Source organism: Miniopterus natalensis, chromosome 6 (genome assembly GCF_054644295.1).
Source record: "Miniopterus natalensis isolate mMinNat1 chromosome 6, mMinNat1.hap1, whole genome shotgun sequence".
Taxonomy (NCBI): domain Eukaryota; kingdom Metazoa; phylum Chordata; class Mammalia; order Chiroptera; family Miniopteridae; genus Miniopterus; species Miniopterus natalensis.
This window is the reverse complement of record NC_142086.1, coordinates 22,225,431-22,248,447: the sequence shown is the minus strand read 5'-3', so window position 1 is coordinate 22,248,447 and position 23,017 is coordinate 22,225,431. Positions and strand designations below refer to the sequence as shown.

General features: G+C 35.3%; 1 protein-coding gene across 2 annotated transcripts in view; it reads right to left on the bottom strand.

Moving 5' to 3' along the window:
- The window catches only part of ZNF654 (zinc finger protein 654), a 79,245-nt gene that overhangs the window by 12,208 nt on the left and 44,020 nt on the right, over positions 1–23,017 (bottom strand). For both annotated transcript variants that reach the window (XM_016196541.2, XM_016196540.2), the window contains exons 4-6: positions 9,150–9,285; positions 6,071–6,273; positions 5,119–5,258 (exon numbers count right to left, since the gene is read on the bottom strand). In XM_016196541.2, the coding sequence (XP_016052027.1) occupies positions 5,119–5,258; positions 6,071–6,273; positions 9,150–9,285 (479 nt within the window). The remainder of the gene's footprint in view (positions 1–5,118; positions 5,259–6,070; positions 6,274–9,149; positions 9,286–23,017) is intronic.

Sequence of the window (23,017 nt, the reverse complement as noted above, 5' to 3'; positions counted from 1 at the left end):
TACAAGCATACCTCATTCTTTTGCACTCTGCCTCACTGCTATTCACAGATGTTGCATTTTTTACAAATTGCAGACCCTCCACAAGTAAAAGATTATTGCTTTATTGCAATACTTGCTGTATTGTGATATTTACTGTATTGTGATACTCACTGTATTGTGGCTGGAACCGAACCTGCAGTATCTCCAAGGTATGCCTATACTACTACATTTTCCCTCAACTAGTTAGACATAGGATGCTATCATTTGCAGATTGACTAGCTTAATTCCAACCTCATTTTGTTACAAGCTATGTGACTTTTGTGTCTTTTATCCACAGTTTTCTTATACATAAAAAGAACTGAGAGAGAGAAGCAAAAACAGCTAGGTAAAATGTCTGGTATATACTGATGTTTAATAAATCACTAGTTTCCTTGTCTTTATAATCTTAATAGTACCAAGCAAGGAGATTTGTTCAATAAATGCTCATTAGTAATCTGAAAAAGATTGTATTACTAAATGTTAAGAGCATTTAGAAGAAGCCTCTTGAGGAAATATATTAAAGAAAAATTAGACATGGAATGAGATAAAAGACGATGGTAGATGTGGCATATCTCTGCAACAGATTTAAAGACAAAAAAAATGATAGCTGGAAATTAAGGGAAAGTATTCTATTCAGTGTTTACGTGAAATAATGTTTAACATTATAGAAATGTATATATTCTCCAACTTACTCAAAAAAATAATTTGAGACTCCTTAGAGAGACATTCTTAAGGTACAATATATATTTTTTCTCTTTTCTGAAGAGAGAGATCTTCTCTTTGTTTCTGTTAACTGAGGAGGAAACTTGGTAAACAAAATGTAATACCAAGATCTTACTAAATTTGCCAGGAGAGGTCCACCAATATGGATTTTTGCTTTCTAGCAGGAAAAGCAGAAATACCAGGATATGGTTATGAAGCTCCATTCTGACTGAATTTACAAAGGAGTCTCAGGTTTACGTGTACACTGGGTTTTGAAGGAAAACACAAAAAACCAAACACACTAAAAACCACTAATAGTCTTCTTTGTGAAGACCAAAGGGAATGTTATAATGGAGCTTATGTTTTTTTCAAACATAGGGTCCTTTAGAAAACACAGCACCAATTTGGTGTACAAACACATTTACCAGGTAGCAAGTACTAATAAAATCAAGTTGATCAAATTATCTAGTTGCAGAGAACAGGCTATATAACAGGTTCTACAATCACCCTTATAACATAGATTTTTTTTTTCATACTTGAATTATTTATAGTAAGTAATGTTTAATAGCAGAGGCTGTAAGGCTACCTGGGTTTGAATCTTGGCTTTATTATCTACTAGTTGAATGGCTTGGGTGTAATATTATCTACCCCGTAAAATTGTTGGAATAAATGAGATAATGCACACATACAACAAAGACTATAGGAAGCACTCGGCAACTATTACAGCTACCATTACTATATTATTTTATTATTATTACTATTATTATTATTTAGTGATGGTAAGAGACATAGGGTTAGTAGCTTACTCCACTAGCGTGAGATAGAGCAGAATTGAACTACTGATCAGGTTCTTTCCTTAAAGAGGGAAGATAAAGCATAAGCTGGTTCACAGTGAAGGCCAAGATGAAATAGACAACACAGGCCTTATATGCTAGAAAGCATCCTGTTATTCAAGTTACAATGAAAATCAACTTTTAGAAGAAAAAAGGATCTCAGCATTAAGAAATACAGAGGAGAGATAGAAGAAATAAAATGGCAGACCATGAGAACTCAGCCTACTCAGAAGGAAGGACCAAGAAGCAGGCTAAAGATTCCTTTCTGGATGGTGTGGCTCAGTGGTTGGGTGTTAACCCATGCACCAAGAGGTCGCCGGTTTAATTCCAGGTCAGGGCACATGCCCAGTTTCAGGCTTGATCCTCAATGTGGGGCATACAAGAGGCAGCAAATCAGTGTTTCTTTCTCATTGCATTGATGTTTCTCTCTCTCCCCTCCCCTCCCCTTCTGCTCTCTCTCAAATGAATAAAAACATTTTAAAAAAAAGATTCCTTTCCAGTTAGGCAGCTGGGAGTTGCATTACCCAGCTCTATTCTTAGAGGGTGACTATGGCCAGGAGTGGGAAAGATAGGCACTATTCTATTTTTAAGGTCTCTCCTTAAATAGTAGGAATTGGTTAGCAAAAGAAATAAAATGTTTTCTTCTTTGTTTTTGTTCACATATGATTCCATTTTACTTAAGAGTATATTAAAATGAAAAGACTGAAGATAACCTGTTAAGGTAGTTTAATAATACAGCTAAGGGCAGAAAACATTTCTATCCCCAAAGGAAAAGATCTACTATAACAGTAATGACTATATTCTGTTTTGGAGTAACTACTTATCAAGAAATGATAATACTTAAGTGTATTTGAAATTCAACATACAGGGTAAACTTTTGAATAAAAACTTAAATAATCCAACTAAAAGTATACTCTCCTAGAAGATAAGTCCACTAGTTTCTACACCTAGCTCTGTTACTAATTACCTATTGATCTCTTAGTCTGAAGACTTTAATCTATAAAACAAGAATATAAATGAGTTTAGCTTTAAATTCCCCTTTGAGCTATAATTTTAAATATTTAAAATTCAAAAGCACTGATAAAACTGTTTATAGCCCATATCATTTCAGATTACTGTATTCCAGCAACTGCAACCTAGTTTTCCCTTCAAAATTAATGAAATGTCAAAGTGGTAAAGTGTGTGTGTGTGTACTGGGGGGGCAGAAGTTATTAGAATCTCTTATAATTATTATTCATGGTTTCACTTAACAGCACTCTAAGGGTAGATACTAAAAACACTCTCATACTACATTCTAAATTACATGATAGGTAACTTGATGCTTCATATATCCTACTAAAAATTTTTAAGTAATTCTTACAATGTTTTTAAAAAACTAATACACAATACCATTTACATTAGCACCTAAAAAATGAAATGCGTAGGTATAAATTTAACAAATATATACAAGATTTATATGAAGAAAATTACAAAACTCAGGTGAGTTAAAGAACTAAATAAACAGATAGATTTTCCAGGATAAGAAGACAAAATATTGTCAAGATGTCAGTTCTTCCCAACTTGATCTACAGATTTAATGCAATCCTGACCAAAATCCCAGCCAGTCATTTTATGGATACTGACAAACTGATTCTCAAGTTTATATGGAGAAGCAAAAGATCCAGAGTAGCCAAAACAAGACTGAAGAAGAACAAAATTGGAGGACTGATCTACCTATCTTCATGTCTTACTATAAAGCTAATGTAATGAGGACACTGTTGTATTGTTAAAGAACAGACAAAGAGAGCAATGGAACAGAATAGAGAGCCCAGACATGCCACATAAATAAGGTCAACTGATCTTTGACAAAGGAACAAAGGCAAAACAATGGAGCAAAGATAGTCTCTTCAACAGATGATGCTGGAACAATTGCCATCCACATGCAAAAAAATGAATCTAGACACAGACCTTAAAGCCTTCACAAAAATTAACTCAAAATGGGTCATAGACCTAAACATAAAATGCAAAATTATAAAACTTCTAGAATATGACAGAATAATACCTAGAGGACCTTGGGTATGGTGATGCCTTTTTAGACATAACACCAAAGACATAGTCCATGAAAGAAATAACTGATAAGCTGGACTTCATTAATATTAAAAACCTCTGCTCTATAAAAGACAATTTAAGAAAATTAAAAGATAAGTCACAGACTGGAAGAAAACATTTATAAAAGATAGATCTCATTAATTACCGTTATCCACAATATACAAAGAACTCTTAAAATTCAACAATAAGGAAACAAGCAACTCAATTTTTAAAATGGGCTAAAAATCTTAACATTGTTGTTTTAATTTGCACTTCCCTGATGACATACAGATGGCAAAAAAGCATATGAAAAGATGCTCCACATCACATGTCATCAGGGAAGTGCAAATTAAAACAACAATGAAATACCATTACACACCTATTCAGAAGGGCCAAATCTGGAACCCTGACAACAAATGCTGGTGAGGATGAGAATTCTCATGCATTGCTGGTGGGAATAAGAAATGATACAGCCATTCTGGAACACAGTTAGGCAGTTTCTTACAAAACTAAACATACTCTTACCATACATTCCAGCAATTGTGCTCCTTGGTATTTACCCAAAGGAGTTGAAAACATGTCCACACAAAAACCTGCACACAGATGTTTATAAGCAGCTTTATTCATAATTGCCAAAACTTGGAAACAACCAAGATGTCCTTCAGTATGTGAATGGATAAATAAACTGTGGTACATCCAGACAAGGGAATATTATTTAGCACTAATGAGCTATCAAACTATGAAAAGACATGGAGGAATCTTAAATGTATAGTACTAAGTGAAACAAGCCATTCTGAGAAGGCTACACACACATTGTATGATTCCAACTATATGATACTCTGAGAAGGCAAAACTATGAAGACAGTAAAAAGATCAGTGCTTTCCAGAGGTGGGGGGTTAGGGGGAAAGATTAATAGGTAGAGCACAGAGGATTTTTAGGGCAGTGAAAATACTCTATATAATACTAGAACAACGGATATGTCATTATATATTTGTCTAAACCCACAGAATATATAACACCAAGAGTGAACCGTAGGTGAACTGTGAACTTTGGGTGATTATGATGAGTCAGTGTAGGTTCATCCTTGGTAAAAAAAGTGTACCATTCTGGTGCATGATACCGATATGTATGTGTGGAAGCAGGAGGTATGTGGAAAATGTCTGTGCCTCCCTCTCAATTTTGTTGTAAACATAAAACTGCTCTAAAAAAGTTAAGCCTTAAATTAAAAAAACAACAACACACACACACAAAAAAAACTAACACTCCCAATTTAATTTAAAACATAATTGTTTCATTATTACATATACCTTAAACATTTACAGCCAATTACTAGAATATATGATCATTTTCTTTTTTAATCTTTAGGTCTTACAATCTACTATTCTTCTCGCTTAACATTTTCACATAACTTTTTAAAAAATATAAAGTCCAAACTCTGCTAACCAATTCTCCTTCTGTTCCCCATCTTATTTCAATTTTTATATTAGGGGCACTTACCAGATACAATACATATCCCCATTCTGGAGCTGTGGAATAAGAAAAGATTCACAGAGTTGCAAGGCTAACATAGTCTTGCCTTCTTTTTCAGTGTTACAGATGATATCAATTCCACTCTTACAATCAGTTTTCAATAAATGCTATAAGAGGAAAAGAAAAATCAGTTCATATAATTAAAAATATCTAAAAAGCTAGTTGCAATAAATGTTTAAACATTCAAAAGAAATTAGATTTCTAGTTTTCTTCTACGAAGGTGATGAATTGTACAGAAAAATTCTCATGGTTTCATAGTTTTACTATTGTAGCACCTACAGTTTACAGTGACTACTTTTAATCTCATTAATGTCTATAACTTATAGGTGAGTAGGGTCCATATTAGAAAAAGATTCTTCCATCTTGAAACAACAAAATAACAAACATGAAAATTTAATTTCTTAGTATTTTATTTAAAAGGCAAAATCGTAATACTTCTCAGTTTTTATATGACCTCTGTCACAACAGAAATTCAACATAAATAATGTTTATTGCCCTGGCAGGGTGGCTCTGTTGGTTGGAGCATCATCCTGTACACCAAAAGGTTGCGGGTTCAATTCCCCGTTAGGGCACATAGCTAGGTTTGATTCCAAGTCGGGGCATGTATAGGAGGGAGGCCTATGTTTCTCTCTCATATTGACATTTCTCACTCCCCCCCCACCCCAAAATAAAGAAATATATCCTTGAGTGAAGATTAAAATAATGCTTATTAATGAATGTTTTATTAATTTCATTTGTTAATATCAAGATTTTGTCTAATTTAACATGAGGTTAAAGAATGATGCCAAAGAGAACACATATAGATAATGTCATCTGAAACCTTTGGTATTACTATAATAAGGAATTTAACAAGAATGGGCTACATTTTTTTAACTGAAAGGTTAAAGTGATGATAGGCAAACAAAATCTTAAATAATACCTCCCGGAATAGCTGATCTTCTACAGGTGACATAAATAAACATGTGAAGAGTGCTTGATGGAAATATAAGTCTTTGCTGATTTCTGGGTGATTTATACAAGATTTAATAAGAGCCATTGCTTCAGGTATGCGTTCACAAGCAATTAGGTATCTGGCACGTAGTTCAAAGAACAGTGGATTTTCCGAACTTAAGTATTTGTTCACTGTATTAAAAAGAGAACAGACTCATATTACTCTCAAGAAAAGATTCTCTCAAACTCTTGTTGTTTGAAACTTTATCACTAACATGGCATCTAATTAGATTAACTAGATATTTAATTAAATGGCATTTTCTTAGTAGTTTATTTGTGAAAAGAATATGTAATTATATGATTGGAAAAATGAAAATAAAAGTGACAACAAAACAGTGCTCAAGAAATATATGTTGATTTCTTCTCAGTCTAAAATGTAAAAAACCTGAAATATTCATTTCTCAGTTCACTAACATGTTAAAATGTTTCAAATAACATGGGGTCTGGAATTTCTTGCCTAAGATTATGTACTTAGATCTTCTTAAGTGCTCAGTATTTTCATTACTGTTAAGATGAAAAGGCTGAATCCTAATTTGTCAATAAAACTACATTAATTCAGATTAATTATAAAAAAATAAATCTGAATTAATGAAAAAGTTAAATCATAAAAGAAATATATTTTAGCCCTGCTGGTGTGTCTGAGTGGTTGGACATTGGTTGACCCATGAACCAGCAGGTCACGGTTCAATTCCCGATCAGGGCACATCCCCAGGGTTGTGGGTTCGATCCCCAGTAGGGGGCATGCAGGAGGCAGCTGATAAATGACGACTCTCTCATCATTGATTTTGTATCTCTCTCCCTCTCCCTTCCTCTTTCTAAAATCAATTTTTAAAAAAACATATTAAAAAGAAATATATTTTATTACTTTTCAACAAAAGATTAAGCCAAAAGGACTGCTTATTAATATGTGCTTATGTGTCACTAAGAAAAATTACTAATAAAATACTTGCTTTTACACAATTTAAAACTATACAAACACCTTTATCTACTAAATTTATTCAGACCTAACAACAACCTTATGACAGGTATCATAGTATCTGTTTTACAGACCACAAAACTGAGTCTCAGAGAGGTCAAATGACTTGCCCAAGGACAAAAATTAAGTGGCAAAGTAGAAACTGGAACCCATATTTCATGATATTGGACCCAAAGTATTTTAATTAGTTATATATGTTTAATCATTAGCTTCTAAAATGCTTATGAGTGATGTTTTATTTGGGCTTCAACATTTGCCTTGCAATTCTGTTTCCAACGTATGTTAAACAGACACTGATTCGTAGTTAATGCAAAGATAAACTTCAGACTAGTCTTTACCCTAATGATCACAAAATAGAGAAGAGTCATCCATATTAATGAGACTCTAGAACAGTTTTTCCCAGAGTGAAGTAATGTCAATGTAAGCATGAAAGGACTATGTATGAAGAACTATACATACATATATTAAGGCCATCAGCCCTCACAGCAACCCACAATATGTTTGTTCTAACTCCTACTCAGAGAAGCCTAAAACCTCTCTCCTAAAAGCCTAAACTTTCTTTTCCTGTTTTCACTTCTTTTGAAGCTCTGTGTTGTCTACCTACCTTCTTTCCCCTCTGCCCCATTCCCCAGTCTCCTCATAGTTTCCTTCTGTCAACCTTGCCTTACCTATATTTGACTCTACATACCTCTCCTCAATAATCCAACTCTTTCTGCTCCGTTCCAGCTACCTCCCTCTTCAGTTCTTTTATTCCTTCCCCAGACCCTCACATCAAGTTCCAGTCTTGTTTGCACCCTTTAGGTATATACCACTACACCACTGTCACATACATACCTTAGCTGTTTCCTCCTAGTCTTGTCCTACCTACCATCTCATCCCACTGCTTTCCACTACTTCTGCTGCCCTTATCTCTTCATTTTCTCTCACATCTCTCGTAGACCTCCACGCTTGTATCTGGGCTCAACTTCCTCTAAAAACCAAGAATCACAACTCCTCCTCCACTCAACTCGACTTACAACCCCCCCACCTCGGTGCCTTAACCTGGGACAAATGGGCAGATCCTAATCTGCTCAGCACAATCTGTGGTGTGAAGTGTCTTTTTCACCAGACCAAGGTCTGAATGGTTCCAGAGCTGGGAGTTCTTGTCTTTTCCTTTTGGCTATCTTATAATTGCACTCGTACACTCTCTCCATGCTTTTAAATGTTTTCCACAGTTTTGTGTTTATTTACTACTGCTCAGATCTACATTCTAAACTGTGGTGATCAAAAAAATGGTCTATGGCTCAGGAATAATATGTGAGAAGCAGTTGGCAGAGGCTCCTTCCTCAAAAGAAAATTTTGGCCCACAGGAACCACTATGCCTCTAGGTTTGAGAGGAGGTGATGTCAAAGAAGTATGCAGGTAAGGGAATGAGAGAAAATTTAACTTCTATTAATGAAGGTTGGGAAATACTGCTCTACAGTATTTGGAACTGAAATTTACTTACTCGGGTAGTCACTCATTCATTTATACAGTCATCATGTGGTCATTCATTCAATCAACAAATACTTATATTGAGCACCTTCTCTGTACCAGGTACTGAGCTAGATGTAGGATATACAGTAGTGGTGACAAAATTAGATGAGTTATAGCCCTCACAGCTCCTTCTGTATATGGGAGATCTCATGTGCTTAATCAGGGTGTTTTGTTTTGTCTTAAAAGAGTGTGCCTACTTAAATAGATATTTAAAATATAATTGAAGTGACAAAAGCACATGAACTCTCTATAAGTAATATCTGGAGAGTAAATGTGTTAACACTCTGAATTCCCATTAGAATGGGAAATTATTAGAAATAAATGTACCTAAGTCTAGTGTCAAATATCACTCTTAGCGCTGGTTAGCACAACAAATTAAACACACTTCATGTGAAAATACATAACTCTTACTCAATATTATAAAATAAAGAAAAATCACTATTACTGCTCTAGTTAGAAAATGAAATTGTGTTTGCTTCTCACAAATACTGGTTTTTATTTAAGTCTCCTGAAGTACCTATCTCCTGAGATGCTGGCTGGGCTTTAAGAACAGCTTGCAACACTGGATCTTCCCATGGGCCACCATCTCTAATGATTCGAGTCACCAGTTCCAGATTCACATTTCCATATCTGCGGAGGTGATTCTGGCATTCCTAGGAGAGAAAAATCATTTTGGCTTTGTGAATTTAAAGGGGTAAAAACTAAACTTGATCATCATTGTCAATAAAATGACTGATGGCCAATGAGACAGCTATTAAGTTATAAAAGAGAAAGGGTTGCTAAGTAACCTATGTAGGGTGTCAAAACCCCATTAGTACACAAATAGACTTTAATGCCAAAGGTTACACAGTTTGCACATAACTGGGCTTAGAAAATCCCATTATAATAGGGATGAAGTGTAACCTAAGGAAAAATCTTAAGGGATGCATCATTTCTAGGAAGAAAATCCCGTTGCAAAAATGTAAGGAAAAAACTTAAGGGATGCATCATTTCTAGGAAAAGCACCAGGTTGCAAAAATGTAAAACTAAAATGCTCACTTAAATTTATGTGAGGGCTCATACAGTTTCTGTTAACAAGGGCAAGCAAAAGCCTGACAATAAGAAAGGGGTAGAAGGCTTCTGTGCAGATTCTGGTTGACAAGTAGACATAGGTGCCTTGCCCAACCCCAAATGTATAATCTTAGTTGTGGTAGAAGGCTGAAAGATGAAAATTCTAATCCACTTTGTTGTGTAAGTACATTTGTAGTCTTAGGACAAAGAAATGATAGGCTGAAGGAATGAATCCAACCTATAATATGAACACTTTGCATTTGGTGTAAGATAAAAATATATTGATAAATTGGGCATTAACTGATAAACTGATAATATGTCTATGCATATTCTGGGTTTGTTTTTTTTAAAGATATTTGAATTGTTTTTAATGAACCTCATATCTTAGACTTGTGATTATAATATGAATTATGTAATATAAGTTAAGTTTGTAAGCACTGTTTAATATTTAGGAGAACTTTTTTAACTGAATTTATAAATTTATTAGATTTAGATTTACAAGATTTAATTGTTTGATTATACTTTTTGATTCATTATATACTTCATTCAGTATTGTGTTTTAAAATGTTTCAGTGTATTTAATTTGGTAATTTAAAAGGATTAGCTGAAGGCCTAGTGAAGTTTATAAATTTATTTTTTAAAATGCATACATTGAGCTTAAAGCCTTAAGGAAAAAAACTAAGTATTAATATTGTCCATATTAAAAATCTGAATAAATTGTGCGTCAATTAAAACAGCTGCCAGAATTTTTTTATGTGCCCCACCCCCAAAAATTAGTAACAGCTGTAAAGCAAAACTTCAGGATAAAACAATAACAGGGATGGGCAATAGTAGGTTTACAGTTGTGAGTATTCGAAACACAGTTTATTCTTGTGTTATAATTACTGTATTATTTGTGTTATAACTGTAAACCTACTTTTGCCCACCCCTGTATGTATATCACAAATATTACTTATCGGATAAATTACCAGGCTACATATTCAAAGTGACAATAAACATTTTGCTTTTATTAAATTGTCATGTTCTTTCATCATCTGAATGTTCCAAAGTGATGTCTATACGTCACTTCACATTCCTTGTTCAAATATACAAGAGGTTTTGTTTTATAAGAGAATGAAGCAACAGAAGAAATCAGATTTCAAGATAAAGAATCATTCAGTCAAAGAAGGCAAAGGATTCTTAACTCAAAACATGAAAATAAATACCATCTAAAAGGACATTCCCAAATTAAAATGAGTGAGCAAGCAAACAAAAATCCTTTAAACAATGGGCAAGTTACTTAACCTCTCTGTGCTCCTTCAATTAACTCTTCTGCAAGAAGAATACTGAAAACACCACCTTCGTAGGATTGTTGTAAGGATTAAATAATAAACAGTATTGAAAAGTGCTTGGTACAATGCCTGGCACTTAATAGTAAGCACTTAATAAATACTAGCTATTATTTCTTTTGTATTTTTTAACATTCTGAATAAATATTTTATTTTAGGACACACAGTTGCCTCAGCATAAAATTAATTTCTACATTTCCATGTGTCAGCATGTTATAGCATTCAAAAAATAAGACATAAAGTTATTGATCAGCTCTGCTTTTTTAAACACATGGAACATAGTAACAATTGGTGGCAACAGCTTCATGGAACAACCATCAATTTTAAACCTCAAGGTAAACAAAATCCTAAATTACACTAGACACACACATTGGTGCTGCTAAAATTCAAGCTGGATTTTGGTCCAATCAAAGCACAAGAAATAAGGTGAGTTGAATACTAGCTCCTGAATCACTGGTGAGCTGTAACTCTGCTGATGAGCCCTTGGACAACACATCTTTCTAGCTGTGTTAGGGTAAGTGAGGCAACAATCATACAGTCATTAACACAATGGGAACTTGAACTGGACTTAGGCTGAAGTCAGGATATGGTGAAATAGGTCTATTGCTAATTTCCTAAACTTGGCTGAAAATAGTAAGCACTTGGAGGTCTTGTTGAATAACAGATTCCCAGGCCCCAGTTGAAACCTACTGAGTCGCCATTTCTCAGGGAAAACCCTGATGATCCATCTGTAAATCTAACAGCCCTTATGCCACAGTCAATTTTGGCACACTTTTTTATTGCATCTCCTACAATTAGTGTGTACTTTCATAAATATTCACACTATATACACTTGTATTCCCATCAATCCCTCCATTAAAAATTACTAAGTTAGCTTACAATCACCTTTCTAAGATAGAAATTATAAATATAAATTTTTTGTGTGTGTGTGTGCTCTTGAGTCAAGTACACCATGTTTTGGAGACCACATCTATGAGAAATAGCTTGGGATAGGAAATAAAGATTAAATAAACATTTCACTTTGTTCTATTTAAAAAGACATGGGATGAAAAAGAACAAGTTTATAAGTATCTTTTGGCCCCTCCTTCCTTAAATTGTATGGTGCCTTTTTTTGGATGATATTCAATCTAAAAGCCTTCAAAGTGAAAAAGGAAGAACTGAAGTCACTACAGAATCCACAACTTATCTTTTCTACAGTATATATACGTATTGTGGGGGTTGTTTTAGAATGTTTACTTAATTAAAGGTTTGGACCTGTGTATTAACCTAATCCTTTAATAAGTCATCTGTCTGCTAGGGTGGATAAAAGTAGGTTTACAGTTGTTCATATAGAAAAAGACAATAATTAATAAATAATACAATAAACACTTTCATGAACTTACAACTGTAACCTGCTTTTGCCCACCCCATATAATTCCCTCCAAAACTTCCATTCAACCTTATGTCATTACCAAAGGTAGAGAAAAAACACAGCTCCTTCCCTCACTCTTCTTTTGGAATCCATGTGGCATGGGCAATGTTTTATTTTAGAAGCGTTTTCTTCCCTGAACTCTCTCCTACTTTGCTGGACTCTAGTTGGCCACGAGAACATGTCTATGAAGCTACAGATCAGTGTGCTGGCTATTCTGCAAACTTGATCTGAACCCTTTGCCAGCTCATCACAGGATGCAAGTCTTAATGCTCCAACTTAATGACCTCTGGACTTATCTACCTACTCATTCATCTACTACACATCATGAAGTCTTTTCTCTAGTCAGGTCTCTTCTATGTGTCTCAAACTCATACTTTCTTACCTATGCTTTTTGTCATATCGCGCTCTTTCTCTTAAAACTTCCTATAAACCTATTTAAATCCTTTCCTAACTCTTTCCAGTCCCACTTTTCCCTGAGAAGCCTCCACTAGCTACCTCAATCCATACTAAACTTAATGCCTTCTCTTGTGGTACTGAAAAGCTCTACCAGTCCACTCTTCCAGTGTTTATCATGTAGAGAAAGGCCTGGCTTTATTTACTGCTAACATCTTACTTCCTACGTAGTTAAAAACTTCTTCAATTCGTCAGGAAAGGAAAGGAGTGCCAAAGAAGATAAATGCTTGATAATAAATAACTTTGTAAACAAAATAGGGAAATATGTATCAGCAGAAGCACTGTGCAATATCTGTCTTTTTTAAAAAATGCAGATTTCAGAGTAAAATTATAGAATACACCACAGTCATATTAATTCATAAGCAAGTTATTTTAACAAATCATAGAAAAACATAAAGGTCTGTAATGTGATTAATTTTATAAAAATGGAGCCTCTAAAATACAGTAAAATATTTACAATACTTTGAAGTGAGATAAGAATGATCATGATATCTTTTATTATTTCTTTCATTGGTTATCTTACGGCAAAGCACTTTCAAAGGTAAAATTGAAAGAAATTATGCGGTTTTCTTTTACAAAAAGACAGTTATTGCAAATTTGCTGTTCTTTTCTTTGGTTAAGTTCCTAAGCAGTATTTACCTGATGTTTTAGGAAAAAAAAAAAAAAAAAACTCTTAGTTTGCCCATATAAAGAGGGCAGTATAACAATGAAAAAGTTACTGCTTTTCAAAGGAAAGTTCTTATGAAGAAAATGATTTTAAATGAAAGTTTAGAAGTGTGTCCATAATTATGACTGTTGTTGACAAAAATCAATGTCACCTACAATGCTTGTATCTATGCCATTAAAAACTAAAACTAAAAATCTCTGCTGAAAAATCTTTCAACTGGACCATTTTAATAAGTTTTCAGTTAATTTGTTAAAAATGGTTAGTATTTGGGATTCTAAGATGGTAGCAGATTAAGTGGAAACTACACTGACACACTCCCAGGACCACACTGGAGTTACAACTAAAATATACAAAAATAATCATGTATAATTAACTGAAGACTAGCTGGAGAGAATCTTCATAACCAAGGATGAAAAGTGGAGACCTCATAGACTGGTAAGAAGTGCAGAGGCACAAGACTAGCTGGGCTCCCACAGGCAGCAACTGAAGGTTCGGTGGGATATCTGAGCTGAGGAGGGTTTCCACTGAGAAGTCTGGGGTCTAAACCGCAAAATGGGCTCCCCAGCCCAGAGCACAGGAATTGAGAAAGATGCCCCTATAACATCTGGTTGTGAAAAACAGTGAGGCTTTCAGTCTGCCAGGGAGATGACTGGAAATGCAGGCACCCTCTTAAAGGGCCAACACACAAAGTTTTGTGTGCAGCCACTCACCTTGGAATCCAGCAGAGGGAGGGTAGAGTGGACTAGTGGTGCATGAAGAGATTCCAGGGTTGGGGAGTCTGGGGATAAAGCTCAGATTCCTGCGCTGAGTCATTCCCCCATAATGCAGAGGACATCTTTCTCAGGCAGACCTTTACCATTCAGGCACCTTTTGCCTGCTGGGGAAGCAACTGGCCCCCCACTGGAAAATCCTCACCCTACCCTGTGGAGGTGACACCTTGCTGTGATCTACAACCAGAGGCTCATTAAGTGACTGAGAATAACAATCAGCCTGCAGGCAAAGGCAGATCTCTGGTTGTTTGGAGTCTTAGCCTGATCTGCTTCTGGACCTGGGGCTACGAAAAGCAGACCTTGGTGCGCATCTTGGTCCTTTCCAAAAGCACCCGGCCCCAGCAGAGGGAGCCACAAGTTGTGGAGTGCAAAAAGCTTCAAACAGGGTACTAAAGACCAGTCACAAACAGCATTTGACATTGGCCTGGGCCAGAGACCACCCAAAAAGAATGAGAGTTCTAGCAGATCTACCTAATACATAGAAACAAATCCAAACAGGCAGCCAAAATGGCGGACAAAAACCAAAAAAATCCCAACAAGCTCCAAATGAAAGAACAAGAGAATTCTCCAGAAGAAGAGATAAATGAAGTGGAGATAAGTAATCTATCAGATATAGAGTTCAGAATAATGATTGTAGGATGCTCAACAGCATGAGAGAAGATATGGAAACTATGAAGGATATTAAGAATGGCATAGCAGAAACAATACACTGGAAGGAAAAAACAGAAGATTGGGGAAGCTGAGGATCGGATCAGTGAATCAGAAGACAGGTTAGATAAAAATCACTCAATCTGAGAACCAAAAAGAGAACAATTAAAAAACAGGAGGTCAGTCTAAGGGAGCTGTGGAACACCATGAAATGTAACAATATTCACATCATAGGAGTGCCAGAAGATGTAGAAAGTAAGCAAGGGTTAGAAAACCTGTTTGAAGCAATGATGGCAGAAAACTTCCCTAACCTGGTGAAGGAAAAAGTCACACAAGTTCAGGAGGCACAGAGTCCCAAGCAAGAAGAACCCAAAGAGGCCCACGCCCAGACACATAATTAAAATGCCAAAAATTCAAAACAGAATATTAGAGGCAGCAGGAGAAAAGCAACCTGTTGCCTACAAAGGAGCTCCCATAAGGCTGTCAGCTGATTTTTCATCAGAAACTCTACAGGCCAGAAGGGAATGGCATGAAGTATTCAAGGTAATGCAAAACAAGGATCTGACACCAAGACTACTCTATCCAGCAAGATAGATGGCAAAATAAAGAGCTTTCCCAGACAAAAAAAGGCTAAAGGAATTTATCACCACCAAACCAGCACTGCAAGAAATGTTAAAGGGGCTGCTCTAATAAGTAGAAATAGAGAAACTTAGGCATCAGGAATTAAAATGGCAATAGATAAGTACCTATCAGTAATAACCTTAATTGTGAATGGATTAAATGCTCCAATCAAAAGACATAGGGTAGCTGAATGGATAAGAAAACAAGACCCAAATATATGCTGTTTACAAGAGACCCACCTCAGAACAAAACACTCACACAGGATGAGAGTTAAGGGATGGAGAAAAATTTTCCATTCAAATGGAAATGAAAAAGAAAAGCTGGGGTAACAATACTCATATCTGACAAAAAAGACTCCAAAATGAAGGCTATAACAAGAGACAAGAAAGGTCACTACATAATGCTAAAGGGATCAATCCAACAAGAGGATATAACCCTGGTAAATATATATGTACTCAATATAGGAGCACCTAAATATATTTTAAAACTTCTGGATTTTAAGGGAGAGATCAACAGCAATACAGTCATAGTAGAGGACTTTAACACTCTACTGACTTTACTGGAAAGATATTCCAGACAAAAAATCAACAAGGAAATAATGAATCTAAATAACACACTAGAGCAGATGGATTTAATTGACATTTACAGAACATTTCACCCCAAAGCTGCAGAATATACATTCTTCTCAAGTGCACACGGGTCATTCTCAATGATAGACCACATGTTAGGACACAAAACAAATCTCTACAAGTTATATGGAGAAAAGGGAACCGTAGTACACTGCTGGTGGGAATATAGACTGGTGCAGCCACTATGGAAAACAGTATGGAGGTTCCCCCCAAAAATTAAAGCACCAATCAGAAAGAATTTATGCACCCCTATGTTCATAGCAGCACTATTTACAATAGCTAAGATCTTGAAACAGCCCAGATGCCCATCAGTAGATGAGCAGATAAAAAAGCTGTGGTGCATTTACATCATGGAATATTATGCAGCTGTAAAAAAGGATCACACCCTAGGCAGTTTGGCTCAGTCGTTACAGTGTCAGCCCATGGACTGAAGGGTTCCTGGTTCGATTCCAGCCAAGGGCATGTACCTCCATTGCAGACTCGATCCCTGGCCCCGGGTCAGGGAGCATGTGGGAGGTGACCAATTGAAATGTCTCTCTCACATCAATGTCTTTGTCTCTCTCTCTCTCTCTTCCTCTGCTCTCTCAGAAAAGGAATGGAAAAAATATCCTTGGATGAGGATTTAAAAAAAAAAAAAAGGGAAGGACCTCTTACCCTCTGAGACAGCAAAATAAGCCTGTCAGAGAAAGACAAGTATCACACAATCTCAATCATATGTGGAATCTAAAGAACAAAATAAACTGATGAACAAAATAGATCCAGAGACATAGAAGCATGGAACAGACTGATGAATTTCAGAGGGAAGGTGGATGGATGGGAAGAGATTAACCAAACAACTTATATGCATAACCCATGGTCACAGACAATAATGTGGGGGGTGGGACAGGTGCAGGGTAGAAGGGGTCAATGGGGGGGGGGGGAGAGGGACATCTGTAATACTTTCAACAATAAAGATTAAATTTTTTTAAAAAGAAAGAAATGGTTAGTATTCAAGAAACCACTGAATGACTTCAGGAACAATGGAAATTTAATACTGAAATTTCAACAATTCTAAATTTAGTGCAAAGCATAACTAAGAATCATAATTTTGAAATGAAAATTTTTCCATGTGGATCTACCAAAAGTTATCTTTTTCACCTATATGACAGCTATTAAAACCAAGTATCAAAGTAAACTAAACTTAAAATCAGACTTTGAGTTATTGTATGACCAAGTGTTAAAATTTTTTCAAAAAGCCTATTCACACTGATGTATTAAAGTTTTTACAGTATTAAAATATTATTGTATTTTTATCCTTTAAAAATGCATTTTATGTTTCATAATGTATATAGTATTAGTAATGTACATAAGTACCAAATATATATACATACATATATGGGATATTTGTTCAAACTTAAAAAAAAAAAAGATGGGTAAGATACCACAAGTCTAGGAACTCCTAGTTTTAGGTATCACCTGTATTTATATTTGTGTTTGGAATCAATACAAAACTCATCATCTTCTGTTGATTCTAACTTCATGTCACTTTAATATCTGCTGATCTGCTTCCTCCTTGCCACTACTATAGGCTTATACTCTTGTCTGGGCCTTCATCTGCTATCCCTGAGATAACCATGTTAAAGGTTGTTCTTCCTCCCTCTCCCCAGTAAGGCAACTTTTAGTAGGTTTAAAAAATTAAACTATGAAGCATTTAAGCTAGTAGTATAACTAAAACATTTCTTCATAACTATTCTTTTGATATATACATTATTGTAAACACATGGTTATTACATTATTTCATAATAGATTAGGGGAATGCTGGGTTGAGAGTAAGACACAGGTCCTTGTTCTGCTTCTAGAAACCTCAATTCCACTGAAGCTTAATTTTTCTGATATGTAAAATAAGGGATTACTGTATTAAACAATTTTCAAGGTGATTCCCAGTCTCCAAATTATAAAAGTCCATGAAAACCTATGAATGAGACATAACTGATTTTTTAAAATAACGTGACTCATGTACTTAGTGAACTATTTAACATATCCCTTATGGGACTTTCGAAAAAATGATTATTTAAATTACATAATTGGTTACCTGTTTAATAAACATAATTACATTTTTATACATTTTTAAAAATTTAGGTAACAAATGTAACTATTACTTAAATTAGCAATCAGAGTTTTATCTGAGGGGAAGCCACTCATAAATATTGTAAAACCATCAATTGAGAGCATAGTCACATTTAAAATTTAATTGGTGGTTGCCATGCTAATGAAAACACATCCTCCGTTAACATTTTTAAATAAGTAATAAAATTATATGGCCAATAGAGAAGTGCAATTGTTGTAGTTCTAACCTGTAAGACAAACCCTGAAGCAGAATTAAGGTGTATGCAAGATCTGAGCACAGATTCCTACACAAAGAAATAAATATAAAATCAGATTCAGCAGAAAGAGCACTGGAATCAGTCAAGACAACAGGTCACATAGTACTAGCTATGCTACAAATTGGGCAAATTACTTAATCTCCAATAAATATTGTTGAATAAATGAACGAATAAATATCTCTGGTCCTCGGTTTCATCATTTATTTAAAAATTAGATTGGACTTACTGCCCTGTACAGTTCTTTAAAGCTAAACTTTCTATGACCTAATATTTTATCTGGGAAAATATAAACTACTCCAAGGTCTAACATAGTGATAAGTCTAGTTATTATGCATCAGGACACTACAAAATCAGCTTTCAGTGAACAATGAATGCCTCACTGATCCAGAAGTGCTTTCAGAGCTAGTTTCAAAATGTTAATTCTATCATTGATTTTGAATGCCTGCTCCTGACAACACAAGACTACAAGATGCTCAGAATATAAGATCTTTATGATCGAACACTACAGTCTGATGTACAGTACCCTCTTTTAGATGACTGCTGTTCCATATATTAGGGTACACTGACCTTCCCTAAAATACTACAGAACTTATTGACGGTAACAGCGCTATCTTTTGGAGGCTTGCTCTTGGTCCCTTGGGCTTAAATGTCTCAAGTTTATTTATTTTAAGCTTGAAATAACTCAGGCTCTCATGTCTCCAAAGTGATTATAAAACCTCAACAGTTGAACTTAAGTAAGGTGTTTCCTTCTCAAACTGGTTATTTAAAAAATACACAGAGGTCATGATATACAAGAATTATTAATCATGAGTAACAATTTCAAAAAGATAAATGCCAGTGGAAAAATATCAACGCTTTACCCATTTCAATACAAGATTTATCTAAGGAATGCAATCTTTACAAAATGTTTTCAGAATCTGAAACCTTTACTTTATACCAATTCCAGTACTATATATGTGGCATAATTTTCAAGTATGTCACTTTTATAGAATGCGAGTTCTTTTCCCTTACACTTTTCTCACAATTAAGCTTACTTCTAATTTCTCTTTTTTCTGCATATTGTCAAAATAGAATCCACAAGTATGTATGTGATGGTTTTACCCTATACATTTGTTGATCTCTCCCCATCTCACTGTACATAGTGGTAACCAATGGACCATGAGGTAAACAGTTTTAGACAATATGCCTCATTGTTTCTTGTGTTTTAAAAGAGTTCAGCAAGAGGATACATCTCTAGAAGAATTTTTTTAAACGATTTCTAAAAGAATTTTTACAAAGGGAAGAAATGGCCCTGTGTGGCTCACTTGGAGGAAGCATCATTTCGTACACCAAAAGGTGGCAGGTTCAATTCCTAGCCAGGGCACATACCCAGGTTGTGGGTTCAATTCCAAGTCAGGGCACATACAGGGAGGCAAATGATCAATGTTTCTCTCTCCCATCCATTTTTCTCTCTCTCTCAAATCAATAGAATCATATCCTCAAGTGAGGATTAAAAAAAGAAAGAAAGCAATGTCTAGACATAAAAGTTCTGGAGACTTGTTTATCCTTCACTTGTGCTGGCAAACACTCGTACTAAAGGACCAAGACTACTAAGTGCTGCAGGACACAGGGACGAGTCAGTCTCTGCCCACTATCTCTAACCCTCTGTCTAACATCGCAGTTACAGGGATTATCGAACCACAGACAGAATATAGGGGGATTAGTGTTTTGATTAACAGTGGAAAAATTTAAGGGAGAAAAGCCATATGCAGGAAAAATGTTGAGCAGAGATAAGAACAAACTTCTATTAGAAAAGAAAATATGGGAAGACAATTTTGAAACTGCTACTCACAAAATGTCTTGCTATTATGGTTGTATTCTTTAAAAGCCATGACTACAAAGGTGTTTTTGAATACCATGATTAGGACTTTGCCAAATTAAGTCCTTAGGCAACTTATTCCAAGAATTCTACAAAGGAACATGGCCCTCAGAAGGTTTTAGTATAAAGTCAATAGTACTAAACTTCATATTAGCTAAAAATAATAAAATTTAGGAGTTGTGTTGGTTTATGATGACAATAAATATATACTCTAACGTCTTAGGGGACATCAACACTTACTCCAGTGAAATAGGATGGGAACAATTTATTTAATCTCCTCTCTGGAGGCTGGTTCTTTTACTTTTGACTATTTTATGCTTTCCTCTTATGAATGCTACTGCAATACGATAGCCTCAGGCCCCCTCCTGCTTGGAAGGCTATACCCTCTACTTCTTCCCACCTTCTCCCCCACTCACCTAAAGAAGCACAAGCAGATTTAAAAAACTGGGTGAAGTCCCAGGAAAGAAAGCTTAACTAAGGCCTACTTCTAGACTGAACAGAAAAGATCTTTCTTACTTAGACACTTCCCACCAAGGGATAGGGATAGTCTTCTCTGAGGTCAGGGCAAGCTCATCAAAATATTTGCAGAGCCCAGCTGACATGGCTCAGTGGTTGAGTATCGACCTATGAGTCAGGAGATTGAGGTTCAATTCCTGGTCAGGGCACATGCCCGGTTTGTGGGCTCAATCCCCAATAAGGGGGCAGCCAATCAATGACTCTCTCATCATTGATGTTTCTATCTCTCTCTCCCTTCCTCTCTCTGAAATTAGTAAAGACATATTTTTAAAAAAAACAAACAACTAATACTTTATAATAACCTTTAAATAAATAAATACACACACACACACATTTGCAGAGCTGTAGCAGTAAGGGTTCTAGATTACTTACTGGTTGGCATTTTGTGGACTATTCCAAAGTCTCTTTCATTTTTCTAAATTGAAAAAAAACTTTATAACATCTATTTTTCTCTTCATTTATAAAACTAATACATGTTCTTGGTTTTAAAAAAAACTAGGAAGGTACAAATACAGATCCATGAGTCTAACCATCATTGGGCATTAGTAGTTGGATGTTCCAAAGATACATAAAACTCTGTGTCTAAAATAGAACTTACCTTCTTTCTATATCCTGCTCTTCCCCCCTATAATCACCACCCACTTAGTGAATGGCCCTATCTTGTGTGGTTACTTTGGCTTAAGATATCCAATAATATACTTATTCTTCTTTATCTTCCTACCCCAATCCAATCAATACCATAATCTGAAATTTTAATTGCAGATTACTGTGTGTATGCTCCTGTTTAAAACTTGTATTTTCTTTTTCCAGAGACATTTCTGACATTAATAGAATTTTCATAGTAGCCATATTAATAATAATCTACTAATTTTACTTATTTCCTCAAGTCAATCCTATTTCTTTTATTCTATAACAACTCTATTCGTAAATTCTTTGTTTTGATCATTCTTAAATCAGCTATCATAATTCTTTGTTTTCCTGATTAAAGACATGTAGCTGGTTTGTTTTCCAAGTATTTGGACTATTTATTTCTGTTGCCCTCTCTCATAAACTATAGGGCTTGGGAGCTGTATTAAACACTTTTTTTTTTTCCTTTTAAAAAACTCCTTAAACAGTATCTAGTTATTCCTGGCATTTGTTATCATGGGAAAGTCATGGCCAGCCTGATAATATTTTTTCTTTTGGGGGAATCTTGTTTATTCTATATGAGTCCTGCATTTGTAGGCACTTTCCTTTATCCTGAAAATTGAAGACTATACCAGATATGAGTGCACATAACTTTGAATTGAAAATTAATTTTTAGAGATCATCTCCTTCATTGATTTGCTTTTTCCTGGAGCTAATCTGCTGCTGATTGCCTTTACCTATACTTTTGATTTAGTAGTTTCATCTCTATACAACTTTTTACCTCCATACATTCTTTGGGGTTGTCTCTTCTTTACAATTTCACTTCCAGTTTCAAGGAAGATACCCTGAACTCAACCACAGCAAGAACATAACTGATTTTTTTTAATTCATATTTTTTATTTTTACTGTTGACACTATTACAGATGCCCCCATTCCCCTGTCCCCAGCTTTATCTACCTCCACCCAGGCCCTGCCCTCCCTCTGGCCATCTCCACACCGTTGTCTGTATCTATAGGTTATGCATATATGTTCTTTGGTTAATCCCTTCACTTTCTTTCATCCAGTCCCCCCTCTCCCCTTCCTCTCTGACAGCTGTCAGTCTGTTCCATGTATTCATGCCTCTGTTTCTATTTTGTTCTTCAGTTTATTTTATTAGATTCCAAATGTAAGTGAGATCATATGGTATTTGTCTTTCTCTGACTGGCTATTTCACTTAGCATAATAATCTCCAGGTCCGTCTGCGCTGTTGCAAAAGATAAGACTTCCTTCTTTTTTATGGCCACATAGTATTCCATTGTTTAAATGTACCACAGCTTTGTTATCATTCATCTACTGATGGGCATTTGAGCTGTTTCCAGATCTTGCCTATTGTAAATAATGCTCAGAACCAATTCTTTTTAAACTGTATTACTTTACCATGTAATTGATGGCAAATGGCATTACT